The following is a 14,870-nucleotide window of genomic DNA, read 5'->3' as shown; positions in this document are numbered from 1 at the left end:
GCCCCCTCATTACTATTTCGGAAGAAAATAGAGTGAAAATTGGAATTAAAATATTTTTTCCACTTTCACTTTACTTTTCCAAAAGTCAAAAAACACATTAATCGCCCATAACAAAATAAAGTTTCCTACTTGATGTATAACTTCAAAGCTGAGAAAGAATAGCTTTTTTTTCTTCTTCTCTAAAATTACCTATTTTAATGGACTTCGTCTTGGCGAATAACTAAATATCAAAAGAGGTAAAGCACATAAATGTTGCTGGAATATAAAGTTTTCTTATTTCAAAAATAAAGTTTTCTTATATCATAATTCAGTTTTCTCCCAACTTCAAAATTGAAAAAAAAAAATTTTTTTTTAAATTACCGATTTTACTTTATTTTTGTGAGTGTCTAAATTTCAGGAGGGGCGAAACGCATCGTTTGCCCTATCACTTAAATTTTAGAGGAGCCCTCTGCGTCCCCCTGGTTGGCACGCCACTGGGTCTGACGCTAGATAGTAGAGGAAATAATCAAGTAAACCAGAAGTGCAATATACAGAAAGTGTTAACAATCAACTACATGCAGCAGTGGCCTTTCCCCTTCTCTGCAAAGCGTGTTTGTTCTTTTGAGAAAGGGAAATAATTCGCGAAATGGTGTTTTACCCTTTCCTTTATGTTATAGTAGGTACGTAATTACAAAAAAGAAAATTTTCAGCAACTCTATCTTAACGCAATTTCTTTCCTACATATATATAATTAGAGTAATGTATTTTGAAAAAAGAAAATGATATGCTCTTCATATGGGGCCCCGGGGCGGAGCCCCTGCTGCCCCGGCGTAATTACGGCCCTGATAGGACCACTGAGGGGGGACTTGGTTTTGGGCCGAGATAGCTGGTACATGTTCACTCACACATCATTTAGAATGTAAAAAAGGTACAGAGTGATTTGTTTTGTGGTCAAGACGCGGGGTCTCTTCCCTTTCCTACAACTATTAGCTTTGATAAGAAAAAGTATCAGAAACCTGACACACTAGTCTACAATGTGTCTTTCTCTTAAGTGTAATAATCATTGCTTGATCCAGTGAATAACTCTAAGTTGATTGCAAGTTGAGCACGAAATGGGATGATTTGAATTTGAATTAATCAGAAAGAAAAAAAATCAATTAATCGTGGAAACAATATATTAAAAAAAAAATCCCAAACTAAAATATCGCATTAATTTAAAATTTCTCAAGTATCGAGGATAGTAAAAAATAAATAAGTAATAATAATAAAAAAAAAACTTCTGAATGTAGAGACTCAAAGTAAAAATCTAATTATGATAAATTGACAAATTAAACATTTATCCATGTTTAATTAACATGGATAAATGTTCCAGTCTTCAAAGGGATCAAATAATATTTTAATACCTACATCATACTTTACACTAACATTGATTTATTTTTATGTAACTTTAAATGACATTTATATTTTATGATTCTAACACAGGCAGTTTTAATTGTATTTGTTTATTGATCATGAAAGTGAGTTAATTTAATAAAAACGCTGTACTATGCATTAAATACTATAAAAAGTAAAATTTAGGATTGAATATTGCACTCCCCTTTTAATCGAATAACCCGCTGAATTGCATAGATTTGGCTGGAACCGATGGTATTCCTTTAAGTGGGGTTTACTGTATTTCAATCTGATTCTTAGACATCTGTGTTGTGTTTCATATGGCTTTATTAGGAATTTAATCCAGAAAATTTCACAACTCACTGCATCACAAAGGAGCATAAAAATAAAGAAACAGTTCAACAATTTAGGAAAAGTGAACAAAAAAGAACAATAAACAATTGAATCAATAAACATTTCAACAATATAAAATTTTAAACATTAACATGAAGAAGGTAAAGTTAGTGACAATTCATGAGAGTTCTTGCGCCCCAATCCCAATACAATTTAGTGACATTCCTACTTTTCTGGGAGTTCTTATCTAGTCCCTTGCACAAGAAGAGGTGATCAGAGTTTAATACACCTGTGTCACAAATTGGGCATGCTTTTCTGGGAAGAATTTTTATGCTATAGTAGAAATGTTCTGATAAGCAATCGTGGCCTGTTTTAAGCCTAAAATGGGTTACTGCTTCTTTACGGGGTTGGTAGCAGTGAAATTTCCAATTATCTTGAATATTTTCCCATATTTTGCTTTTGATTTTATAGTTAAATCATAATTATTTATTTCGTTGTGTTTTTTTATAGCGTATTTTTTAAGAGTATCATGTGTGACGGTTGTTATTTCTTGAGGCATAGTTGCAACATTTTTTGCCAGATAATCAGCGTTCTCATTGCCTTCAATACCAATATGTGAAGGGATCCACTGTATAACTATAGTTTTATTCATTTCCTTGAGGAGGTTTATATCGAGCTGAATTTCGTTTAACAGCTTAGTTTTAAGACATTGGTTTTCTGTGATTGCTTGGATTGCTGAAATGGAGTCTACCAATAGAACCACCCTTAGGAACTCATTAGATCTTGTTTTTAGGTTCTGTAATGCTAGATAAATTGCTTGGATCTCTGCATCAAAATTGGTCATATAATGATCCACGGGGATGATTTGGGAAAATAGTTTACAAAAAACACCAGCTCCAGATCTATCTTGTATCTGAGATCTATCGGTATATACATATAGCCAGTCGATTTCCGGGTATTTTCCGCAGATCATTTGCAACGCAGTTGCTCTCATTTCTGCCTCGATACTGTCTTTTTTCCTCAAGTTCCCTACAGCCAAGGTGTTTTCGATGTCTACATATTCAAGTGGGTTGATAATTTTATATGTGCTTTCAGTAGGAATGTTAGTATCGAGCTCTTGAAGTGTGTCTTGCCATATTTCTACTGGTGATACTTGAGTTTTGAGAGCTTAGAAATCTATAAATGGTTGACCGTGTAAAGTTAACCGCAGATGGCGCAGGGTTTAAATACGTCGTAAGACTTCCAGAATACTACTTCCGACTGATTTTTATGCCTAGACTTGAAAGAAAAAAAGGAACACCTTCCAATATTATATTATTTTCAATATAACGTGTTCTTTCATTCTAACTTTCAACAAGAAAAAAAAAAACAATAAAGGAATTCGAAATGCTCCGCAAACTTACAACGGACTATATCTTCTCTTAATATTACAAGGTTCATATGGAAAAACTAAGAAAAAAAACTTTCACTTCCTTTTTTTGTAATTATTAGGATATTTTATAATTAAATGGGTCATTAGGATGTAACTAGCCTGCTCGACAATAATGCTAAATAAAACGTTTACCAAAATTGAAGTTTTAAATTTAGACCATGAATGTTCTTTATAATATATAAGAAAAATTATAAAATAAATTAAATTTCGATATTTTGTAATTATCAGGGTAAATATAACAAATAAATGTCACGCTAAATAAATGTGTCCTCAAAGATAGAAGTTTTGACCACGTCTTTATTATCAGATAAGGGAAACGATGTAAAAGATTTATTTTATTCATTTGCTCTTTTCAAGAGGTAGTTTTCAGAAATTGATATCCTTCAACATTAATTATGATCCCGAATATTTTAATCATCGAAAGTTTATATATATATATATANAGTTAAATCATAATTATTTATTTCGTTGTGTTTTTTTATAGCGTATTTTTTAAGAGTATCATGTGTGACGGTTGTTATTTCTTGAGGCATAGTTGCAATATTTTTTGCCAGATAATCAGCGTTCTCATTGCCTTCAATACCAATATGTGAAGGGATCCACTGTATAACTATAGTTTTATTCATTTCAATTATTTCTAGCTAAATACAACACTGATAACAAGGTTGGAGCCCTTTTATTACATATATATATATATATATATATATATACAGGTAAGATTAGGAATTTGGAGTTTCGTATATACTTTTAAATAGACGATTCATAAACCATCACTTGATGGTATCAACAAAATTATAACTTCCGAAAAATCATAAATATTTTTTAAAAATTTAAGTAGTGATACTTTAATGATAGTATAACCTTTATACCGATTAACCTTGCAATAAGAAAAAAAAGGATTTTTTTAAAATTTTCTTTCTCATTTGTGGGGCCCACCTAAAATCAAGCTACTCTATTCTGTTGCATCCTTTGAGCCCCCCCACCTTGTTTTAGAACATAAATATTCTATTCACAAACAAATCCCATGCTCTTGATAATTCACACTTGGCATATATGGATGATCTATGAATGGAAGATGTAACAATTGATTAACAATATGAATTAGACGCTCCTGGTCTACTGATAAGAAAATACAAAAGAAGCGAAATAGAATAAAACTGGTTGCAACCGACATTGAAACTTTATTGAGGCAACAACGTGTACTATAAGCGTACAGCAGTATTAAGGCTCATTAGTAGCGATGTGTACTGTAAGGGTAGATTCCGATGATATTCTGCTGGTAGTGAAAGCTTTGGAGCGATTTAAAAATGATGAAAAAAATTTGTGTCGTCCGCATGAATGTGAGAAAGTTTATTTCGACAAAGACGAAGCTGATATTGAAAGATATGAAGCTTTATTAGGATCTACGGATATTAGATTCTCAATGGAGTCCGTCGTGAGATTTAAAAATGTCGCTGAGCGTTTATCAGCAGAAAGCTTGAAGAAATATTTATCTCAAAAAACTCTTTCCAAAGCATTAGCATCGTGCGGTCGCCTACTCATCGACTATCATGAAGAAAATAATTGCTCACTGTACATGTCTTCTGCATTAAAATTCTACTTTAAAGCATATAAGTCGGTGAAAAAAGCATTTTTCTACGAAAACGTTACGCGTAATGAAAAAACCATTCATTTTTTGAGACTTTCGTCAAAGCACGGACTTCATCAGGATGTTTATATAGAATGCCTTAAGGTATTTTGTATTCCAAGTATATTTCATAAGTACGATAAATCCTTTGCTTATTATTCAATCTTAGAGGACATTCTCAAGATCACCTATGCTGCAAAAGTGGATATCTTAAATGTGGATAGCTTTGGAGAAGACGTATCATCCTTCGTACTATTTTATTCTACATTATTTAATGACATAAGCAATATAAGTCTGTTAATTCAATTTGGAAAGACTGACGTCATATCTTTATCTAGTTTCATCTACTGGAAAGAAGTATATAGAATGTAAGTATCCTTTGTTTATAGTTTTGAACTTACTCACATTATGGCTATTCGCTTTATAAAAATTTTACCTTCTCCAATTTCTTTTTTTTATTATCTGTGAAAAATAAGCTTCAAGAAATTTAATAAGAGTGGAATTCTTCAAATAATTCCATATACAACAAATTCTATATACAACGAATATATTATGTAATAAATTTAGCCTTCTGAATTTAGTTGAAATATTATCTTTAATTAGGAAGGTAAAATCTTAACAATATCTATTTACTTATTTTAATCGTTGGCAAATAAACCATCATGAAGAATGTTTATTTTCTTCATAACCATTCATTATCATAATCGTCATTTCCCTTCATTATTATTCATGTAGTAAAAATATTAAGATATTTTAGCCGTAGAGCTTGAATCAGTTTTTTTCTCAAATTTATTTTCTTAAATATTTTTTTAAAAATTTATTTTGTTTATTGATTTATTTTAAAATTATATTATTTTTGTAATTATAATTTCGCTACAACTTCATTTCTTTGGGAGGAATTTTTTTTGACAAGAATTACCGTCGGGAGGCATTCAAAAATTAATAGCTTTCGATATTATATTATAGTTAGCATAGTTAAGTAAATATTAAGTGTTAGTGCAGACGTTACATGATGCTAATTATGAGCGTAGACGAAGTTTTAAGAAAAAAAGGTACATTTTTGGAATTAACAAGATTTTGTTTTGATGAATTAGGATCCTAGTCCCTCAATGTATAGGTTTAATCCTTTGATACAGAATTTTCATGAAACATATTTTTCATACTTTTTTCACTGCTTTTTATTGACTTAGGTCAACATAGGTGAAAAATATTACATTTAGCATTTTAGTAATTTATGGTTATGAAGTACAGCGTGAAACAGACATGTCTTTTCCTGCGTTAAAGGTAAAGTCTTAAAAACAAGGTTAGCTTCCAAACAATACTTTTTCACATTTGATATAATTTGATTTGATATTTCACAGAGTTTTTTTAATTAATAATTAAACTATTTCTTCTATAATTAAAAAATACTGGAATATATTTTAACTAGTGATTAATAAGTCTGAAAATGAATAGATAAAGGGACAGCGGTGCGCTATCAGCGCCTAAGGGTTAAATGAAATCGGGAAAATATGGTCTTGATACTTTTGTCAGAAGATGATCGAAAGTTTGGATAATTTAATATTACTTTCACTTTTTGATAACTACAACATATCTTCGGAACTAATGTAGCCAATAAAATAATTTTACCTCAACTGAGTTTAGCTAAATAGTTTTATTTCAACTGAGCAGTTTGTCTAGCAATTTTTTTTCTATTGATCTTTAGATTTTACTTTTAATTAGATAAATAGGATGTGATTGGAATTAAATTGAAGCTTGGACAATAAATTATATCAATATATGTTTTGGAACAATCGATGTTTCACTTGGAATAAAAGGCTTTACATAATATGTTATTAATTTAGAGTAATCTTATTTAAGACATAAGAACATTTAATATTCATATTTTTATTGCGCATTTAATATAACAGTTTTGTTTGTGTTTTTGGAAATTAATTATTTATAGCATGTATTTTTCCCCAAAACAAAAGGTGAAAATATTGTTAAATTTTTTTTTTTCGTTGAATCAATTTTGAGAAACGTAATTAATTTAATATCATTTTAAATTCTGAAAATAAAACTAACTTAATTAATAAAGTTAAAGAAGTTAATATAATTAGTTATCTGTATGCAATCTATATTTAAGCTCAATTCAGGAAAATATCATCGATTTTAAATAAAATTTAGAAAATTATCTAGAATTACTCTTTTTTCTCCCAATTTTATTATTTATTTTTTATTTTGTCACTTAAAAATAAAAAATTAAAAAAAAAATAATAAGATTCTACCCACAGAATGATCAACCCTAATGAAAGAATATTAATGGCCCGGTTATAAACTTTTGGTGGATTTGTAAAATAAACATTCCAATAATACCGGGTAAGAATATTTTTTATCAATATTCTTACACGGGAGGTGACTAAAATAATAAATTCATCACCGTGGTCAATACTGGGAAAATGTTTACCAATTAGCATTTTGCATATTTTTTTAAGTAATTAAATGAAAGTTCAAAAAAAATAACAGTTAAGTTAGTGCTTTAAAAAGCAGCATCAGTTGAAATACGGAACATGTGCATACACCGGATTATCATTCCTAATAATTCAGTTGTTATTAATAATGCATGCAATTACTAAAAGGCTTTGGCGTCGTCTGATGAGTTTTAATGGGGGGGGGGCACACTTGGACTGTTATTTTTCAAGTTACTTCAGGAAAAAACATCAAGTTACTTGACATCAAGTTACTTTGAGGAGAAAAAAAATATATTTATACTTGTTGTGCCAAGAGATTTTAACAAATAGTACTATCAAAACGTAATCATAAAAATTAAAAAATTTTTATCTTATGCCTTACCGCTTTATACTTTTGCAATGTATGCCACACCTAAGTAATTTGAGGAACTTTCGATTATTTCATTGCTGGTAGGATGTGGACATTGTAGAGATTGTCAGATTTCCTACTTTGCCAAGAACATTATAATTTTTTATAGTCAAACGCATATACTGAAGTAAATGCATTAAATAGTTCCAAAAATTGAATTATTTCAATTTTTGTAAGTGGTGGCAGTTACAGTCATATAATTTTACGATTACTTTTTTAACCTAGTGCGAATAATCTTGTAGATAAAAAAAAATTAATTAAGTAAGCAGGAAAAAAAAAATCTTAACTTAAAACTTTCCATCCTTTTTTCTATCAAGTACTAGGATTCAATCTTAGTGGTTCGAAAGCCTAGCCTTAAATACGTTAATTACGATGTGTAGACAAAATTTTCATGTAACGAAATCAGACAGATAAGCGCATTATGTGGAATTAAAAAAAATTTTTTTTTGGCAGATGCAGTCTAATAAATATAGTCTCAAAAATTTAGGCAAGAGAGCGGTCGAAAATTTTGTACGTAAGGTTGATTTCACTTTTTGTATATTTCGTCATATCTCTGGAACTAAATAAGCAAGTCAAAACATTTTGCTATCAATTTTAAAAAAAAGTAATTTGAAGATAATTCCATTTAAAAGATTACAATTTAATATTTTTAATTTTTGAAATGTTAAAAAAAATTCTTTTATAGTAAGATATTTTCCTTAAATTTAATGAAAGTAATTTTAAATAACTATTCTAAACTTAAAGCAGTTCGTAAAATAGTTCTTGAAATTGAAAAACTTCTTTGAGACGACGAAATTAGGAAAAAGTGAAACTGATATTAAGTGGTCCTTACTCTACATCTTTCCATTGATAAATTATCGGAAATATATTTTCCTGGTTGTGTTCATTTTCGAGTGTCAAGAATCGAAATATCTCTCTCAAAAAAATTAATACTTAAATAAATAAATAAAAATAAATTGTATGTAAATTATAAGAAACTAAAATTTTATGTTTTATTTCAGAACTTAAAACATCGTTTTCAAAAATCAATTTGCATATTTAAGATCCATTTAAATCGAATCTTGGCTCCTAAAAATCCTATCATTAAACGAAAAGTTATTAAGGTGTTCTCTCTCTCATCTCATTTTATCATTTTTTTTCTGGGGTAGGCGGCGCACTACCCTTTATCTTCTGTATTTGATTAACTGACATAGAATCAGAACTGACATCGAATAACGTTTTACATTTTATTCAAAATAATTTTTTAAAAAAAGTTTTTTTTATTGCGACTTTCTCTTAATGATTATACTGAGTAACTTGTATTGGCGCAGCTATTGAATGGGGGACATACTTATTAGCTTTGATACTTTATACTTGATTTATGGGCCTAAACCAAAGGGATAGGCATGGGCAAAAATCGCTTCTCCTCAACGTTCAGCCATGCTTTAAAAATATTTATTTCATATAATAGTATACTTTCTATATGTGTGAATCGAATATCATGATATTTGCAACAAACTCGCTAATCAAATATGCTGGAGCCTTGGTGGCTCAGGGCATAGGGCGTTTACCTTTCAATGAGGTGAACTGAGTTCTAATCCCAGCGATGGCTGGTTGATTCGAATTCCTCACCCGGGTAGCACCGCCCACCAAGGGCGCCGGCAGAATAATATAAAAGGGGGTGCAACCCTCTGACAAACTACCCCCTCAAAAAAATTAAAATATTCTGTTTTTACATTTGGTTTTGTTATTAAATATACTTTAATCTGTTAATTTTCTTCAAGATACATTTCTTCATTGTTAACAAGATATTAAAAAAAAGTAGGAATTTCTTGTACTTGGAAATTTTGCAACGAGAAACTGTATTGATGGCGTTGGCATAGCCACTGACTTTGAAACACAAATAACTACAAACAGTAGTTTCGTATACTAACGTGTTTGTGCACGCTTAACATTGGTATTTATTGTGCTGATGAAGTTTTATAGTTGTGAAAAGTCAGTTTGTGTTATGCACCTTTGTTAACTAAATGATTAATAGAAAATATAATATTATTTACATTTTATTTAATAAAATTCAAAAATATAGCTTAGATATCTGCCAAGTTCGTGCATGCTCAGTGTGCATAAGGAAAGAATCAAAGATGATTCATTGAAAAAGTTATAAACAGATTTGGACAGCAAACAAGACGATTACAATTCTTGTTTGATTAAAAAATTTTTTAATTGTTGTGTATCAATAATTACTTAATTATTTGTTTCTGAATTATTTTTAATAAAAAATTTTTTATAACAAATTGTTTTTCTGCATCTTTTTAATTGTTTAAAAAAAAAAAAGCCAGTACCCCGCTGCCGGCGCCCACAGTACTGACGTAAAACATCCTCAGTGGAAAACGGCTCAAGGGGTAGGTTAGACCTTGCCGTCGGTCTAACCATAGGAGGTTTTCGTGATTTTTCTCACCATGTAATGCAAATGCTGGTTAGCTCCATCGAGAAGTCCTCCACGAATCCGAATTTCTAAAAATGATCCAAGAGTTCCCCTGTCTTCTAGATTGGGTTTAAAACCACAAGGTTAAACATTAGTAGTCGTAAACCCTTAAACTTTGTCAGCTGTACACGGGTTGACGGTTATAAAATAAAATCAACTACGCTGATTTTTATAAATCTGCCAGAAAAAAGGGTAAAAAAGTTTCTACCCCAACATAAGATTAACTATCGCATTTAAGGTTAGATCTTGATACATTAAGATTGTACCCTGGTAAGTAAAAATCTGATTGATAATTCAATAGTTATTAAGGTGTTCTCCTTTGTACACTCTTTGTATCCCTCTGCACTTTATCTAGTGTCATATGATTGATTGATCTGGAATTCCCAATTGTTTAATACTACATATTTTGGGGAAAAAATCATTGTTCCATAACACTCAGTCATGTTTCGAAATCTGTCTTTCTATTAATGTTATACTACAATACGCATGCATCGAGTTTGACAATAATGTCAATATATTTAAATCGAACACTCTACATGTATGGATATTTTGAAGCTTTGCCAAAAATGAAACAACCCCCCCCCCCAAAAAAAAAAACAATGAACATAAAATTGATGGAGTTGAAAAAGAAAAACATAATAGCCTGCTTTATTCCTTGACTATACTTTAAAGTTCCTCTAACCGTGACATTCCATCCCTTTCCCCGGCAATTAATCAGGGTTTCATGTTATTAATCCAGATAATGATTCTTCAGGATTTTTATACTATCTTACTTTTTTTCATCGATTAGTTAATAATTTGCAGGCCTCGAGGTGTACAATTTTTTTTACATAATTTTTGATTTGGGTTTACATAATTTTTGATTTGATTTTTAAAATTGGGGAGGGGATTAACTCGTTACATTGTAAGAATTTATGTGTTATTTCTAGTTTATATAATACAAATTTAGTTTCAGTTGCCTTGTGCGCTCTTAAAATTTGAATGCATAAAGTAAAATTTCAGTGTGTTTATTTTCCTCTTAGTTATCATCATGGACTTAGTAAATTGTATGATTTCGTGATTGGATTCCTTATAGTTAGTTACTCCGCATTACGTCATTGTTAGTGATGATGTCATTTAAGAGGATGCAACTAATATTTTAAAAATAACATATTCACTCCTTAGCTCCTCTACTCTAGTGTTACTTTATTGATGTGTTTGCTGAAACTGATGAATTTTTTTCTTCTTCTTTCCTTACAGCCTTCCTGAAAACGTCGAGATGGTTTCAGGTTTCGACCTTATAACTGTGCGCTCACTTCAAATAATGCATTTGTACCTGACTGATTATCACAAGAAATCTCGTCCATTTTCAGCTGAGTGTGTACTGAAACTCTTGTGGGACAGCATAACAGACCCTTACTTGACTCGTCAGGAATTTGAAAAGAGTTTTGATCCCGAAAGTGCAAGAGATAAGACTCTAGTGAAGGACGCATGGACTTGGTATCAGTTTCACGTTTTAGAAGATTCAACTTTGGTGAAATCGCCGAGATCCCTCTATCATCTCTCAAGGTGCGGTGTTCGAAACCAGATGACTAAGTTTTTGCAACTTCCATCAGGCATCAGTAAACTAACGCTTCCGAAACTAGTGAAGAACTTTCTACTAATGGGAGAATGTATCACGCCTACCTTTCTTTGCATTTAATTGGTTTTTTTTGGAGGAAATGTGATCTGTAATCAATAATTTTAATTCGTGTCGAACTAACTTAGGTTCCTCTCTTTTTGTCAAATGTGCAAAGTTGTTAAGGCAAATACTGCTTTTATGTTGTAACATTTTAAATCAATAATTAACTTGAAAATGTCCTTACTTGATGTGTACTTGAAATGTAAGAAATGTTTTATTGATTAAAGTTTGAAATGATTAATTTGNCATTCAGAATTGACCGTCCTGCGTTTCTCTTACGCCACTGCTGCCACATGACAGTTAATGCCGAAGAAACAGGTAATCATTTGTTTCGATGTGCTTCTTCCTCGAACAACTTTTGTTGGTTTTGCCTCGTCTTGGAAGACCCATACAGTTTATTGCTGTTTTGTTTCCGGCTCAAATGCATAGATCCATGATTCGTCACCTGTGTAGATGTTATACACAGCCTTTGATGTACCTTGAACGTATTTTTCCAACATTTCCTTGCACCAATCGACACGAGCCTTTTTTTGAGCGTTTGTCAGATTATGCGGGATCCAACGCTAACAAATTTTTTTTACTCTCAAATGTTTATGCAATATTTTATTGATGCTAGTCATACTAATGTCCAAAGATGCCTCTATCTCACGGTATGTCACATGACGATCTTGCTTCACAAGTTCACGCACAGCATCGATCTTTTCTGGCACAACAATGGATTTTGGACGACCTGCACGGGATTCGTCCTGGATCGAACATCGACCACGATTAAATTCGTTATACCAATTTTTTACAGTGCTGTAGGATGGCGCTTTATCGCTGAATAAAGAATTAAGTTCATCGAAGCACTCTTGTCTTGACAATCCACGTCGAAAGTTATGAAAAATAATGGCACGAAAATGTTCACGATTCAATTCCATTTTTTGAAAGAGAAGAACTTTTCAATTTACTGTCAACAACACAAATGAAGCTATAATGGTAAATCGTCTGCTGAATTTATGTTTAAAAAATATCAAACTTTCAATTAAAATCGTCTGCGGTCGCCTAGCAACCCTTACTGTTGCCAAGGCCAGAAATATAAATAGCAACCCTCGTATAACGCTACTTATTTAAAACCAGTACGTAATGTGTTTTTTTCTAAGTTCGTTGCTGAGAAGCCCCTTTCAAGCGCTGCAGTACTCCCAGACAGCGAAAACATCAATTCCATCATACGCAGTATGTTGCTGTATTTCTAGATTAGAGGGTCATTTTAGAAGTGAAGTGCTAGACTCTTGTAAGAAAACAAAAATTGAAAATGTATCACGAACATTAACGGGAAGATGGCCATCCGCGCGGACGGGCGGACGGGTGGTTTTTCGAGCCCTGATAATATATATAAAAAAGATTTTTTAAAAAAAAGTATGAACAAAAGGACTTTTCACTATTTTAACAGTTAGCAAATGCCGTAAGAAGTGGTACGCGATTGTAATTTATCTCTTTATCATTAGACATAAAAGTAATTGAAATAAAATGTTCGATCATCTCAAATTTGTTAAATATGATGAATATTCGGACCATATATTAATAAATTTTACTTCATTAAAGAATTTTTTTAGCTGCAATGCTTATTCAATTTTGATATTTCAGAATAATAGAATAAATTTTTTTAAATATTTCATTAAAGAAATACTGAACAAAACTAGAAATAATAATCTTGTAAATGTTTTAGTTGATAGTGTGCACTTATAAAAATTGTGATTTAAGTTTTAACTAGTTGCGATTTTGAAATGAAACAAATTTTTATGCAGTTGAATAAAATAATTATTAATTTTAAAAATTTAATGAGGAACCCAGTATTAAATATATTTAAAATAGTGCATAAAGTGTTTTATGGTGACTAATAAAATCAAAAATTGAGTTCTTTGTCGGAAATTCCTTATTTTCAAATGATTACATAAAATCTTTGTAAGTATTTTTCTACTTTGATAATTTTATGTATACACATAATAAACTTTCAACATGGAGAGGGAAAAAAAATTGATTTTTCTTTAGAAAAAGATTTGTAAGTGCTTTAAACGTACTTATTTTTTGTTGAAAATTTGATTGCGCTCACCGTTGAAAGTAATGCTGTCAATATTCTCGAACTAAAAATCGAATACTATGATTATTAATAATTTATACATTTTCGACACACCATCGCAACATTAGGTTCTTAAGTCTGAAATGATTCAACTGTTTTTTTAACATAGTCATATTTTATGTACATTAAAGTGTATAGTACTATCCTGTTCGTATGCAAGAAATCACTTTTATCTATAATTTATAGAGAAGCGATGCTCTGTCGCATAAAATCTGCAAATAAAACCTTCGTCGTATGAAATTTTATTTCCTACAAAATGTTATAACCAACATATCTTCTACGAAAGGGAAATTTCATTGTTTGTATAGCAAAAATGTAGTCTGGAGTTTTAATAATTTCCGAGGAAAAATTGGGAAAGTTTATCTTTGGTGTTGAGTCAAAACAATGTGCAACTAGCAATTGCAATTTATTTATTAGAATGAAATTTATTCATCGAAATTATACAGCTTTTTCAGCTCTGCATTGGTGAAAGGCTTTCAATGTTCCAAAAGAATATAATCTTTTAAAATCTTCGGTATATCAAGCTGGTCAACACCACACGGAAGCTGAAGGCATGTTGCCAGTTGCCGACGAACGGAACACCTTGAAAGATGGACCGGAGACCTTGGTCCTCTGGGTGAAATGACGTTTTCCAGCACATGACTTACATACCAATCCCATGCTACAGTCAAGACATTTCGCTCATCAAATGATTCGATTGCTATGACACTCTTTTTGAACTCCTCCTGAGACAGGAATGGCTCTGTTATACTATTCCACAAGAACTTCAGTGCGCAGTGTCCTATAATTGGTTTAAACTCGATGTTTGTGAGTTGTATCTATAGTCACTGTTCACTGTTACTGACATAGGAAAACTGTAACAGGAAAAAAATAAAATTTAAAATTACTTTAATATAAAGGTATAAATATTCCATGTATAAAATATTCCTTGCTCAATTCAACTTTAATCTTAAAATTTATGAATAAAAACAAGATAAATCTCTTTCGTCTTTTTTTTAAGGAAAA

General features: G+C 31.0%; 2 protein-coding genes across 2 annotated transcripts; one reads left to right on the top strand and one right to left on the bottom strand.

Annotated features, from left to right (window-relative positions):
- Positions 1–2,092: 2,092 nt before the first annotated feature.
- Positions 2,093–2,698, bottom strand: LOC139426277 (ribonuclease H1-like). The gene has a single exon (XM_071184478.1). It carries the CDS (start codon positions 2,696–2,698, stop codon positions 2,093–2,095), a length of 606 nt encoding a protein of 201 aa, XP_071040579.1.
- A 1,309-nt stretch (positions 2,699–4,007) lies between these two features.
- On the top strand, positions 4,008–11,991 carry LOC122270836 (uncharacterized). Its single transcript, XM_043049786.2, has 2 exons — positions 4,008–5,131; positions 11,326–11,991. Exons 1-2 carry the CDS (start codon positions 4,377–4,379, stop codon positions 11,765–11,767), a joined length of 1,197 nt encoding a protein of 398 aa, XP_042905720.1. The 5' UTR covers positions 4,008–4,376; the 3' UTR covers positions 11,768–11,991.
- Positions 11,992–14,870: the final 2,879 nt, after the last annotated feature.

This window comes from Parasteatoda tepidariorum, chromosome 8 (genome assembly GCF_043381705.1).
Source record: "Parasteatoda tepidariorum isolate YZ-2023 chromosome 8, CAS_Ptep_4.0, whole genome shotgun sequence".
Classification (NCBI taxonomy): domain Eukaryota; kingdom Metazoa; phylum Arthropoda; class Arachnida; order Araneae; family Theridiidae; genus Parasteatoda; species Parasteatoda tepidariorum.
This window is presented reverse-complemented; position numbering and strand designations above follow the sequence as displayed.

Bases quoted from the DNA above. Each gene is read 5' to 3' on its own strand.
- LOC122270836 (XM_043049786.2), top strand. From the start codon at position 4,377: ATGTGTACTGTAAGGGTAGATTCCGATGATATTCTGCTGGTAGTGAAA. The intron at 5,132-11,325 runs GTAAGTATCCTT...CTTTCCTTACAG, and splicing joins TGGAAAGAAGTATATAGAAT to CCTTCCTGAAAACGTCGAGA.
- LOC139426277 (XM_071184478.1), bottom strand. From the start codon at position 2,698: ATGAGAGCAACTGCGTTGCAAATGATCTGCGGAAAATACCCGGAAATC.